A 14,024-nucleotide genomic window follows, 5' to 3' on the forward strand; every position below is an offset into this window, starting at 1 on the left:
AGTTGAATATTTAGGGACAGGGACGCACCCATAACACTTCTTCAGACCAAGTACAAGTACTTACATTTGGGTAGCGAGTACTGATATGAGTACTTAATGATGCCCTTACACTTCTACCATGTTTTGTTTTCATCAGATGTGTGTCACTGTCTGACTGTAACACACTAAATACACAACATGGTGCTGTTGCTGACATTGTCACACTCAACCTTGTGTTTCCCTGAACCAACAACAACAACATCAACTTAGTTTTGTGTAACGCCTTTCAAGGAACCCAAGGACGCTTTCCACCAGATGAGGAACACAACCCAGCTGACTGCGTCTGTGTGGCGTGCCAGCCGTGTGTTCTGACATGTTTTGTGCGTGCATGTTGAGTTTCACCAGGTGATGGCGCTGGCGGTGGTGCAGGGTTTGGAAGCGTAGGCTATATTAACTGCTGCTGAATTAATTAACTACATGGTTTTTACTACAGGGTCATGGGTACACATTGATTTGAGGATTTATTTTGAACTGCAGTGAAAAAAACCCACAAGGTTGTGTTGTTGTGTGGCATTGCCTCTGGTACAACCAGGTATTTATTGTGATCCTTTTTAAACAGGTTGTGCTCGTCTCGTTACGCAGTTGTGTGTCGCTTTCAGCTGCTGAAGCAGAAGTGCAGCAGAAAACACGGCTCGCACGCAGGACTTGTCTAGTCGGCTGTCGGTGTGCTTGTATCGCAGCAGATTTACAAGTAGGATGATGAGGACATGAGGACAGTACCGGGCCCTATTTAGGGATGTTTGTTTTCTAAATATAAGCTCTCAAAAGAGAAGAAGGGCAGAGTCCTCGATAAAACACAACAACAGTGATTATATGAATTACACTGATAAATATTTCCTTCTGACTTTGACCTTAAAGTACAGACAGACACACAAACGACTAAAACCCATCACAAAAATCAGTGATGATGACAAAAAAGATGTGATTCCAACAGCTGAAATCCTCACATGATGTGTTTTCCTGACAGTGATCCACTCCCTGAAGTACTTCGACACTGGATCCTCCCACGTGCCAAACTTCCCAGAGTTTGTGGTTGTTGGGATGGTTGATGGTCTTCAGATGGTTCATTATGACAGCAACACTCAGAGAGCAGTACCCAAACAAGACTGGATGGACCAGGTCACAACAGGTGACCCACAGTACTGGGAGACGGAGACTGGAAATATGATGAGTCGCCAGCAGTGGTACAAAACCAACATTGAGACTGCGAAGCAGCGCTTCAACCAAACTGGAGGTACGTTTATGTTTCACTTCTCACCAATCAAATGTTTTTATTCAGAGAGACAAAGCTTCCATCTTCCTCCCCAACACCCACACACACACACACACACACACCCACACACACATTAAGGGTGTAGTGTTTTGGGTAGTGTTCCGGTTTCTTCCTGGGTCCAGTAACAAAAGACTTTATTTCAATATGGTTTTATCAAAGTCTTTCCTGAGGAATATTCAGCTGTCATCAGAAATGAACAGCAAAGACATGAGTGAAGACTCGGGACTTCCCTCCATAGTCTTCATCTCAAGTCTTCATTTAAAACACTGGCATGTTGTCAGGTTGTCTGTGTCTGTCCTGTGACCATGGGCTGTGTCAGTACTGCTTATTGGCAGAATACAGGGGTTCAATGTGGCGATGCTTCAAGAGACTATTGACGTGTTGTGTTCAGTGCAGCTCCGTCAGTAAGAAAGGACACAGATAAAGCTGTGAGAACAGCGTCTTCAAAGTCTGTTGTCAACATTTACAGTCAAACCCGGACAGACGTTCAGCCCTTCACATCCACACCCAGTTCCTAGCAACCACCCTTCTTAAGGTCCCCGCGGGCCCCGTGGACTTGGCGGCCAACGGGGTTTTGTTTTGAAATGAGAAAACCAGAATCCCCGTTTCCCCACTACCATTTAGAAAGAGAGAAACCAAAAACCTTTTCCCTCGGATGATAGAAAACGACCCGTTATCTGTCCAAAGGAGTTGAATCAAGTGCAACTGGACTTGTTATACATCCGTGAAGATGTTTCGCCTCTCATCCAAGAGGCTTCCTCAGTTCATGCCTTTCTGACTAGACCAAGCTAGTCTGACTGGCTGGTGATGAGACTCAGTATTTATCCTCTAGGAGTCGTTGTCAGAGCTATTGATATGCGTGGTTCTTTGTGATATGATGTTTACCAAGCCACGCAGAGAGAGAGATAGAGGGTGTTAAAGATGGACAGATGACTGTCCCCCCTGTCTTGACCAGCTGTAACATTAAAGTGTGTGCTGGTCGACCTGTTCCTGCTGTTATATTTGTCCAGATGAAAACCTTCCTTCAGACGAGGCGTATAGAGCGGCCCAGTGGTGAACCGTGGCCCTGCACCCTGGGCCTTCAGTAGGACCACATGTGGTGCTGAAACAATCCAGCATAGCAATGAAACCAACGTCCAGAGCCCTGTCACATGGAAGTTCAGCATATTAAAGGTTTCTTTGCCCTAACCGGCTTCACCATACACAAAGGGGATTCTGGAAAACCTTATAATCCAGCTTCTAGTCTACCCCTCTGGTCAGTGGTTTACAAACACACTAAAACTAATGTCCACATGCCTCATTAGAACAGCAGACGTCAGCAAAAGCTGCATAATTTGGAGGTAGAATAAAAGCAGAGGAAACCAGCCCATCATTGAAAAAAGCTGCGTACTCACCCAATGAAGGTCCCCCGAACACAAAGTCCGTCCTGCCATCCTTTGTAACAAAGTGTGCAGGTGCTGGCTCACACACTTTGTCCTTTGACTTCAAGTCATAAGAAGTTCTTTCTCAACTGAGGTTAAAGCCCAGGCTGACGGACGAGCCGGTCCACAGCTGCTTCTTGTGTGCCTTTTGTCCTTTTCAGTGCTGAGAATGTCTGTCCACGCAAGCTGTGGACACAGGGATGGTTAAGACCAGGCAAGTGAGGAGGGGGAGTTGGGACATACTTTGGGTCAGTCCCTTTTGCTGCAGAAGGTGGAGGAGATCAGAAGGGCTCCGTCCTTCGAAGTCACACATGGACAGGGTGTCTCCCCGCCTGCCGCCCAATGACTGCTGGGAATGACTCCAGCATTCCCGCCCCCCCTGGGAGCAGGATAAGCAGTTTGGATAATGGATGGATGGATGGTGTGTGTGTGTGTGTGTGTGTGTGTGTGTGTGTGTGTGTGTGTGTGTGTGTGTGTGTGTGTGTAAACCTTTCCTTCCTCTTTGCTGACATGAGACTCTAGTATGAGGTGGTGTAACAGTGGACAGGTGGAGAGACTGTGTTCTGGTCCCTCTGGGTCTCTGTGGTGAACAGGGTTTGGACCTTAAAGGTTGACTGTGTCAGGATGTGTCTCTGCTTTAACACTCTCTCTGTCTCTCTGTCTCTTTGTCTCTCGGTCTCTCTGTTTCTCTGTCTCTATGTCTCTCTCTCTCTCTGTCTCTCTGTCTCTATGTCTCTCTGTCTCTCTGTCTGTCTTCTCTCAGGCATCCACATTTTTCAGTTCATGAGTGGCTGTGATTGGGACGATGAGACTGGAGACATTAATGGATATCAACAGCATGGTTATGATGGAGAAGACTTCATCGCTCTGGACCTGAAGACAGAGACATGGGTCGCTCCGACACCACAGGCTGTCATCACCAAACTGAGATGGGATCAAGACAAAGCTAGGTTGGCTTACTTGAAGAACTACTACACCCATGTGTGTGTTGACTGGCTGAAGAAGTATCTGCAGTATGGGAGCAACAGTCTCCAGAGGACAGGTAGAGTCACATGACCTGATGTGTTGTCATGGACACAGCCGTGTTCATATGTCTCTACTGTTTCTAATGTGCAGCAACATTACAGTGGTCATGGACTCGTGTGTCCACACCCGCTGCACACACAACAGCATGGCTGTGTGACTCTGTTTACAATGAGCAGGTTTTATTTTTACTTCATTCCAGCTTTCTTTTTACCTGCGTGTTGGTTCTTTATTCTTTATCTCTCTCTGACTTAGTGCACCTCTCTATTCCTGGATCTCTCTCTCTCTCTCTCTCTCTCTCTCTCTCTCTCTCTCTCTCTACACCTCGGTCTGTCTTCTTCCTTCTTTTCTCTCTTTCTGCTACTGTCTCTCTTCTGTCTTGCTCTTTTTTCTCTCCCTTTCTCTTTTTTCCAGCGCCCACTCTCCTCTCTTTATCTTTCTCCAACTCTGTCTCCCTCTCTTTTGTCTCATTTTCTTCAACTCATCTCTCTCTCTGTCTCTCTCTCTGTCTCTCTCTCTGTCTCCTCTCTCTCTCTCTCTCTCTCTCTCTCTCTCTCTCTCTCTCTCTCTCTCTCTCTCTCTCTCTCTCTCTCTCTCTCTCTCTCTCTCTCTCTCTCTCAATTCAGTTCAATTCAATATGTGCTTTATTGGCATGACATACGTTTGTGTACAAATCGCCAAAGCATGTAAAACAACAACGACACAATACAACAATGATTATGATAATAACAGCAACAACAACAATGATTATGATATTAAACAACAACAGTAGCAATAGGTGCCGTCATCCACTATCTCTCAGGTTGTGGCAGGAAAGTATAAATCTTGCTGCAATGCTCGCCGCTGGCCCCCCTCCCAGGACCACCTGCAGCTTACCTGCGTCCTCCATTTCCTGCTACTCTGGAGTCACGTGTTCTAGTTCCTGGACAAAAGCCTGGTGCTGTTTTTCAAATTTGTCACATTTAAGGAGGAAGTGCACCTCTGTCTCCACCTCGTCTGTCATGCACTGACCACATGTTCGTTGCTCTTTTGGCCACCGCGTCTGTTTGTGTCTCCCCTTTCCAATGGCGAGACTGTGGTCACTGAGCCTGTATTTAGTCAGGATCTGTCGCTGCTTCCTGTCTCTGACAGTTAAGAGGTCTTCTTCCAAATTATAGTTTGTTTTTAGGGCCCGATAGACTTCTAGATTGTTTTGAGTTTTGATTTCAGCGTTCCAATGTTTCAGATAATTGTTCTTGCTTTGTTTTATAGCTGATTTATCGTAATCTTTGTTTGGGATGCAGTGGTGGCCTGAGGTTGGTTGGTCTTAGTATTTGTTAAAGGGTTAGTGAGTCTCAGAGCCAGCTGCTTCAGGGGACTCTTTTCGGGGTTCAGTTCTTGGGTTTTCAGAGCTTTAAAGTGCAATGTATTTGTTGGGCTTGTATTTAAGTGCATCCAGAAATTTAGAGATCTTTTTTGTACATTTATTAATAATGGAAACTGGCCTAATTCTGCCCTACATGCGTTGTTTGGTGTTTTCCTTTGTATTTTCAGAATCATTCTGCAGAATTCAGCATGTAGGGTTTCTGCTGGATGCTTGTCCCATCTAGTGTAGCTGGAAAGACTGAGTGGACCCCATACCTCACTTCCATATAGTGCAATGGGCAGAATTACACTATGAAACAGTTTGCACCAGATGGAGAGTGGTATATCAATGTTAAAGAATTTATTTTTAATTGCATTTAGAGCTCTGCCAGCTTTTTGTTTTAGGTTATTCACTGCCCTACTGAAACTCCCTGATGCTGTAATACTTAGACCAAGGTAAGTATACTGCATCCTATGCTCTAAGGTGATGCTACCTAGAGTCTAACTGGTATCTATTTTCCTGACATCTGGGCTTCTTCTGGAAGATCATTACTTTTGTCTTTTTTGGATTTATTGCCAGGGCCCAGTGCTGGCAGTAGTCCTCAAGCAGGTCCAGTAGTTGTTGCAGCCCATCTGCGGTTGGTGACAAAAAAACTAGATCTTCTGCATAAAGCAAAAAATTTCACTTCCATGTCATACAGGGGGAGATCTGGGGTTGCACACTTTTCCAGCTGCACCGCCAGTTCATTAATATATATATATTAACAGTGTCGGGCTAAGTCCACAGCCCTGTCTCACCCCTCTATTCTGAGTGAAGAACTCAGTGTGTTTGTCTCCAATCTTAACTGCACATTTGTTGTCCGAATACATTGACTTTATTATGTCATACACTTTACCCCCTACACCACTTTGTAAAAGTTTATAGTATAGTCCTTCGTGCCAAATAGAGTCGAAAGCTTTTTTGAAGTCAATAAAACAAGCAAATATTTTTGGTTTGATTCACATTTTCATTTATGAGGGTGTGTAGGGTGTAAACATGGTCCGTAGTCCGGTGATTTGGGAGGAAGCCAATTTGACCTTTGCTCAGGACATTGTGTTCGTTAAGGAGGGTTAGAATTCGATTGTTCAGAACACTATTGAACACCTTCCCCAGGCTGCTGCTCACACAAACGCCTCTGAAATTATTAGGATCCAATTTGTCTCCATTTTTATGAATAGCAGTTATAAGCCCTTTGCTCCAGATGTCAGGAAATGAGATGAGATGTCTCTCTCTCTCTCCTTCTCTCTCTCTCTCTCTCTCTGAGTGCATGCTGGGAGTTTGGGGAGTTTGGCTGAGAGTCTTGTGACGTTTTCTCGATTTGTCTTCTCTGTTGTGTGATTGTTTTGTGGTTGTGGTTCTTATTGTGGTTTGGTGTGTGTTCGGTGGTTGTGTGTTTGGTGGACGGTGAGCCATGCTTCTTGGCGGGCATGGCGTCCTTTGAGACACCGTCCCTGTCTGGGAGGCAGGGAGTGGGGGTCGTGCCGTGGCCCAGTACCAGAGTGGAGCAGGTGGTGTTGGTGGGAGGAGAACAGGTGGGGCATGGAAACATCTCATTTGCATCACACATGAATGAAGCGCTGGTTGTGTTTATGAATGAACAGGTTTTTCCAACTAGCAGATAGAAAACGGCGTGTTTGTAGGTGATGAATTTAAAATAGTTTCCCTGCTGGCGGTGCCTTCCACCCGGGTCACCGTGTCCAGAGGCCCTCCTTTTATTCCCGGCGAGGTGCTGGCACAAGAACTGAAGGGCTTCAGGAGGTCTGTGAGGGGGTTCTGGACGGTGAGCCTGGGCTGTAGGGACGCCAAACTGAACCAGGTTCAGTCTCTTTGGAGACACGTGTTCATGGATTTGGACTCTCCCACTCAAACACTGGATGTCTCCGTCTGTGTTTAGCATGAGGAGGGGGTTTATATGGTGTATGCTAGCTCCGGGGGGATGAAGTGTTGTGAGTGTGGAGATGTGGGTCAGGAGGGGATTGCTTGTCCCCATAGCCAGCACACAGCGGGGTGCGCTGCAGCTGATGTGTGGGACAGCGGGGAGGGGAGCAGCGGGCTGATGTGGCTGAGGATGGGGAGGGGGGCGGCGCACACTGACCGAGGCTGCTCCTCCTGTACGGAGTGAGGCTGGTGGCTCTGTGGTCGGAGCCGCCGGGGCGTGTGGCTCTGTGTCTTCATATAGTTTAGCAGGGGAGGTGGAGGCTGAAGCTGTGGTCAGCACAGTACAGAGGGAGGACAACATGGGGATGTCGGAGAAAGATGCAGAGCGTTTTTCAGTGTGGGAGGCTGAGATACTGCAGGTCATACTGGACAAAGAGGCAGAGGAGCAGGTGATGAAGCCTGCTGGTTGCCATGGTAATGTGACTGACATGGAGTGTGAATCTGATACCAGTGGTGATTAGGGAAAACAACTCCATTATTTTCTGAGGAGGCTAAGGAGAGCCAGCCTCCCGCAAAAACTGCTGGTCAACTTTTACAGATGCTCAGTCGAGAGCATCCTACCAAGCTGCATGACAGCCTGGTGCAGCAGCCGCAGCAAAGCTGATGAAACAGCCCTCCAGCGTGTGGTGGAAACAGCACAGGACATTGTTGGCACTGAGCTGCCTTCACTAGAAGATCTTCACAGCACTCGCTGTGTGAGGAGGGTGAAGAACATCACAAAAGACATTACACACCCTGGACACCATCTGTCTCAGCTCCTGCCATCAGACGGCTGCTTCAGACCAATCCACACTTGCACAAAGAGACTGAAAAACAGCTTCTTTCCAAAAGCTGCGGCACTAATGAACTCAGACCTCTCCTCAGTCCCACGAGACTGATATGCTGCCCCCATTGGGCACGTGCAGTATTTGCATATATTTACTCACATGTCACTTTAAGCCGCTTCACATCTGTCCACCCCACCTTTACTGCATTTTTGCTGATAGATGGATGGATGATTTTGCACATCATAATTTTGTTTTATCGTTAACTGTATTATATTTTATACCTTATACTGCTTATATTTTGCACTTATATTGTTTAGATGCTTTACTTTTTATTGCTGATATTTTATATTTATCTCTTTTATGTATGCACCATTTTGAGGTTGACACACCTGCAGTTTCATTGTGCTTGGCACAATGACGATAAAGAGTTCTTCTTGATTCTTATAAACTTCATATTAGCTGCTGCCAATTTAGCCATCTGGCTGAGCCATAAGAAGCGGGCCCGGGCGGTGGACTGTGTGGACCCTGTGCAGGTTCTTACAGGACTGCTGAAGGCTCCCTACTACATCCCTACCACAAAATGGAAGACAATCTGGTGGCTTTCAGCTTTAAATTGGCAGGCAGGAAGTATTGTGCTCAGTGGGAGATGATGAAGACCTGCTCTTCTCTTTCTAACTGGTGTAAAAGGGAAAGTCATGGCTGTATTGTTGGCTTGTGTTTTCACTTTCACTTATGTAGTTGATGTCCTTTTGTCTGCATACCTATTGTAGTGCTTAGTAAGGGGTTTTGTCAATCTCTCTCTCTCTGTCTCTCTCTCTCTGTCTCTCTCTCCAGTCCCTCCCTCAGTGTCTCTGCTCCAGAGGTCTCCCTCCTCTCCAGTCACCTGCCATGCTACAGGTTTCTACCCTGACAGAATCGTGATGTTATGGAGGAGAGAGGAAGAGGAGGTCCATGAGGAGGTGGTCCATGGTGAGCTCCTCCCCAACCACGATGGAACCTTCCAGAGGAGCATTCAACTCCTCGTTGACCTTTCATCAATGAAGTCTGAGGAGTGGCAGAAGTACCACTGTGTGGTTCAGCTTTCTGGGATGAAGGACGACATCATCATCAAACTGGACCCATCACAGATCAAGACCAACTGGAAAGATCCTGGTTAGTTCGTTTGTTTCTGTTGGAGCCACTGAACAGAGCCACAACGGCCTAAGTACGTACTAGCCAAAGACTGACTTCTGTGACTGTCACTCATCAGCCAGTCTGAACCTCTTGATGTTCTTGCTAAGGCTGGATGTTTTTGACAGGTGTGAGCCCTCCATATAGACTCTGGTTTGCACCAAATTAGTAGAAAAAAAAGATCACTAAAATTCAGGCCTCTTACAATCAAACTGTGGTATGGACTATTACTGGTGTAAGAGCAAATTCACCTTTGTCTTAATGAAGGAAATGATGAATTGCTGCATTGCTCATAGGGGGGGAAAGCTGGAATTGTTTTATTACTTTAAGTGATTCAAAATCTCCAGCAACAAAACGATCAAGAAAAATGGAGCATGACTAACAATTTACAGCCACTTCCTCCATTTGAGCCTTAGGCTGCGGTCACACCAGAACTTGGCAGAGGGAAATTCCTTCGAATTGCCTTGTGGAATAGACACAAAAACTCAAATAAATTAATGAACCCTAGTTTACACTGTCTGCTGCTGCTCCATGACTGACTGGAAACCACGATGTCTGTTTTGTCGCGGAGCAGTTTATTTTTTAGCAGAGCACAGCAGTGTGAAGTTAGATGGTTATACGCTGCTAAATGAGAGCTTCCTCTTTTTACTGCCTCTAGTGGCTGCTCCGTCAGAGGTCACAACAGTCAGAGCAGCTCTGTTATTGCTCGATGGAGCAAACTCACGTGTCAAAGTTCACCAAATTTGAACTCGACGTGAAGTCATCGAGGTGAACTCACCTTGCACCCAGATCCAAGTTTACTTATGGTGATGAATTCATTGATATGAATCAAATTCACCATGAAATATCACATGCACCAATGCTGCTGTGACTGTAGCCGAAGACTCGCAAGGATATATATTTCTGTATACACAAACACACACATATGTATTTTTTCTATTTTTTTAATCAACAGCCACCATCATGCCCATCATCATTGGAGTGCTTGTTGCTGTCATCGTCATCGCAGCCATTGGCGTGGCTTGGTACAAGAAGAACAGATGCGGTGGAATCATATGAAATGGTTCAAATGTTTGATTTGTTTTTCATCAAGCTGATATTCTAGAAGTTTAGATGGCTCTCTTATCCAGCCTCTCACTGAGTCTTACATGTAGCGTCACACTGAGAGATCTAGAGAGAGAGACAGAGAGAGACAGAGAGAGGGAGAGAGAGGGGGAGAGAGAAAGAGACAGAGAGAGATCTAGAGAGACAGAGAGGGAGAAAGAGAGAGAGAGAGATTGTTCTGAAGGTATTGTCTGATTTACTCCAGTCAAGATCATAGTAACTTAAAATACATCAACATTATAACCAACCTAACACTTGGGTTAAGGGTCATCTGGAGATGTGGTTCAGTGGGGGGAGGGAGAACAGGGATAATGTATAATATATGGTGTCTTCCTCTGTGACACCCTTAATCATTTGTTTTATGTCTTCATTTCAGCCAAGCGCCCTCCACCTTGTAAGTAGATGTTGTTTTTTTACTTCATGACCAGGTCGTGAAACTTTCACACCACCTTACTGAAGCAGAAATGTCGTTATTACACTTTCAGCTTTTTACAGCTGAGGAGAAAATAGGCAATCCAAAAACTAGGGCAAATTCTGCAGTTGTTGTCAAATCGTGGCTTTTCCTCAGTTGTTGTGGTCCAGTAGCTCGCTTCAGGAGAAGTTTGTTAACGGACTGTTTCTGACCTCACAGCTCCTGACAGCGGCTCTGAGCTCTCTCAGCAGCTGAACCCCGATGCTTCACACTGAACTAAGTAAGTCTGGTGTACATGGATCTACCACATGTGACCTGCTGTGCTGTGTTGTGTTATAGCGCCATCACCTGGCTGTGTGTAAAATGGTTGGTTGGTAAGGGCGGTCCTTAAAGTTAACAGGTTGTTCACCACCATGTCCTCAACTGACTTTGAACGTCCTGAATCTCTTCGGGGCTGCAGAGCTGACCTTTGACCCAAGCTGGTTTTCCCAGAACATGGAAGGTTTTAAAGTGTGTCTGTCCAGGAAATATGAACATTTGTATTATAAACTGACACCTGCCCTCATCCAATGAATGATGACACAATTAAAACAGATGATGGTATTTTATCAATAATAATGTCCTTGGTGGACACAGTTATCCCGTGTTTACTGGAAAAGTCATCGATATGTTTGAATATTTAAATGATGAATTTATAATAATGAGTTTCTACATTTTGTTTGTTGGTCTTCAAAGAATGAACATGTAGTGTTTTGGGACTGAGCCCCTTAAAGTTACAGTCCTGAGGTGTTAAATGCAAATGGTCTTTTTTGATATTTTCTGTGGCTGGTGTATTGAAGACAACAGCTAATTCACAAATATCTGGCATCCGAGTAGCGTAGCGGTCTATTCCACTGCCTACCAACACAGGGATCGCCGGTTCAAATCCCCGTGTTACCTCTGCTTGGTTGGGCATCCCTACAGCCACAATCGTCCGTGTCTGCGGGTGGGGAGCTGGATGTGGTTATGTGTCCTGGTCGCTGCACTAGCGCCTCCTCTTGTCAGTCGGGGTGCCTGTTCGGGGAGGAGGGGGAACTGGGGGGTAATAGCGTGATCCTCCCACGTGCTACGTCCCCCTGGTGAAACTCCTCACTGTCAGGTGAAAAGAAGCGGCTGGCGACTCCACATGTATGGGAGGAGGCATGTGGTAGTCTGCAGCCCTCCCCGGATCAGCGGAGGGGGTGGAGCAGAGACCAGGACAGCTCAGAAGAGTGGGGTAATTGGCCGGATACAGTTGTGGAGAAAAAAGGGATGGGGTGGGGGGGTAGGAATTTCTTTGGGTGCATGGTGTTTTCCATCTTCATCATAGCAGCCAAATGAGGAAGAAGAGGGCAGGTGGTGTTGAGTGTGAAGAGGAGGTGAAGTGGTTGTGTGTAACCAGCAGATGTGACAGAACAAGCTGGTAGAAGAGCTTTACCAACAGCCAGAACAACATGGATGAGGAGGACTCAGGCTCAGCCAGGTGTTCTGCTGGGTTTCTGCTGACTCTCGTTCATTTTGAATGGAGCTCTGACATGTGGTGTGGTCACATACCACCACGCTTCTTACTCACTCAGATAAAACAGCATCAGCACCGTAACTCAGACTGACACGTGGACATATTTCCTGTCTTAATTGTGGTTCTGTCTTTTTGCAGGTCTGTGGACATGTTGGGGAATCAAGCAGACTTCAGTGCATAACTCGGGAACGTGTCAGTTAAAAATCATTAGCGGTGTGGGGAGTTACACATGACATGTTGAAGGACAAAAGTCAACAATCCATCACAGTTGAAAACCAATAACCTGCAGTAAATTCTGTGTACAGATTACTTTTCCTAATCCCCTCCACAGATCAGCTGATTCCATTGCAAACGACAGATTAAAATAGAACACGAGTAAAGAACTGATGGAGTATGAATACTCTCTACTTAGAGGAGGGGCGCACTGTTTGTTTCCAAACGAATTCATAAAAGCTTTGTCAACACAACGAAACCCTCCGACACCACAAGCAACATACAGAACTTTCCTCTTCACAGTGAGATATTCCCCCTTTCATTTCATTCTTCATGCCACCTCTCTGATGGCTTGTTTGCAGACGACGGTTCAGAAACATTACATCCCATCTTTTTTTCTACATTTTCTCTTTAAAGCTCTGCAGAAGGTTTTATTTTTAATTTAAAAATCTGCATTTTTAAAAATTTTCATGATTTAAAAAATATATATGTATATTTTTAGATTTTTAATTTTTTCAAAGAGATTTACCTGATGGATTACAGAGAAACGCCTCATTCTACGACTGGAGTATCCCCTTAAGAACTGCTCCATGGTCTACGAATGAGAACAAAGCTACAGGTGATGGAGATGCCTGTACCTCCAAGAGATGGACACACTGTGCGTGAAAGAGTGAAGCAAAAACAAGTGAAGACGAAAGAATACACAGATGCTCACAGACACACTAATTCAACTGACTTCCAGTCCGGTGACAAAGTACGGATTAGGAAGCCATGGAAAGTAAAGAAAGGAGATCTGAAGTTCACAAAACGAAGAACTGTTGTGACAAAGAAAGGACCAAACACTTACTTGCTGGATGATGGAAGGATCTGGAATGCCTCACGCTTATCTGCACTGCCAGAGTTGATCCCGGATACTGACTCTGACAGAGCAATGGGCTGTACTAAACCAGAGACTGATAAACCACCTGACTCTAACTCTGATAACCAGCTCAGGTTTACCGGATTAGAAATCCACCTAGCTGGACCAAAGACTGTCATGGGAAAGTGGGAAAAAAAGTACGGCTGACTAATGTGTGGAGGGAAAAGAAAATGTAAAAAGTGAATGATGTTATTGGGTTACATACATTATTCAGAATGTAATACGGTCAGTTCTAATCTAAGGTACTAGAAGTATTCTTTGTTCAAAAGGGGAATACGTTGTGTCCATATACATACATAGTGATGCATTGTGTTCTGTTAAAGCTATTTACGTTGGAGACCGCTAGGTGGCAGTACTATGGTTAATATGTTCCAGGTACTGTGAGTTACGCATATGTAGAAGGAGTAGAAGAAGTAAAACGTGTTGATGAAAAACAGTGCTAAGTAAAGTACATGCTGCCCTGTTCCTCTGCTTCGTGTGTTGATGTCTGACACTGAACCAACGACACAACAGAACCCAAGATCTTTCCTCAGGGCCGTAGCCCTTCCAGTCCACCAAATACTGAATGCCTCTCCCCAGTTTGGTGAAGACGGTCGCTTCCTGCAAGTTCTCAAAAGCAGAGGAGATACGTGGCAATGGACACCGGTTCTTTAGTGTGATGACGTCATTGAGGCCCCAGTAGTTAATGCCTAGTCTCGCGATACCAGACAACCGGAGATCTCCGCCTACCGATCGCGTGGGGATTTCTAAATGCAAGATAGTCGCTAGAACGGCCGCTAAGAAACCTACGCCCGCTGCTACGCCCCTCACGTTTTGTCAGGGAC

At 45.6% G+C, this 14,024-nt stretch overlaps 1 protein-coding gene across 2 annotated transcripts; it reads left to right on the forward strand.

Moving 5' to 3' along the window:
* Nucleotides 1–1,009: 1,009 nt before the first annotated feature.
* On the forward strand, nt 1,010–13,653 carry LOC130128577 (class I histocompatibility antigen, F10 alpha chain-like). 2 transcript variants are annotated; one of them, XM_056298217.1, is made up of 7 exons: nt 1,010–1,273; nt 3,497–3,775; nt 8,680–8,997; nt 9,971–10,078; nt 10,496–10,513; nt 10,751–10,811; nt 12,207–13,653. In XM_056298217.1, the coding sequence occupies exons 1-4, from the start codon at nt 1,081–1,083 to the stop codon at nt 10,072–10,074; spliced, it is 894 nt and encodes a 297-aa protein (XP_056154192.1). In that variant the 5' UTR covers nt 1,010–1,080; the 3' UTR covers nt 10,075–10,078; nt 10,496–10,513; nt 10,751–10,811; nt 12,207–13,653. The 2 variants fall into 2 exon arrangements, with proteins under 2 accessions (XP_056154192.1, XP_056154191.1); XM_056298216.1 differs by having other exon boundaries at nt 9,971–10,513.
* Nucleotides 13,654–14,024: the final 371 nt, after the last annotated feature.

This window comes from Lampris incognitus, chromosome 18 (assembly GCF_029633865.1).
Source record: "Lampris incognitus isolate fLamInc1 chromosome 18, fLamInc1.hap2, whole genome shotgun sequence".
Taxonomy (NCBI): Eukaryota; Metazoa; Chordata; class Actinopteri; order Lampriformes; family Lampridae; genus Lampris; species Lampris incognitus.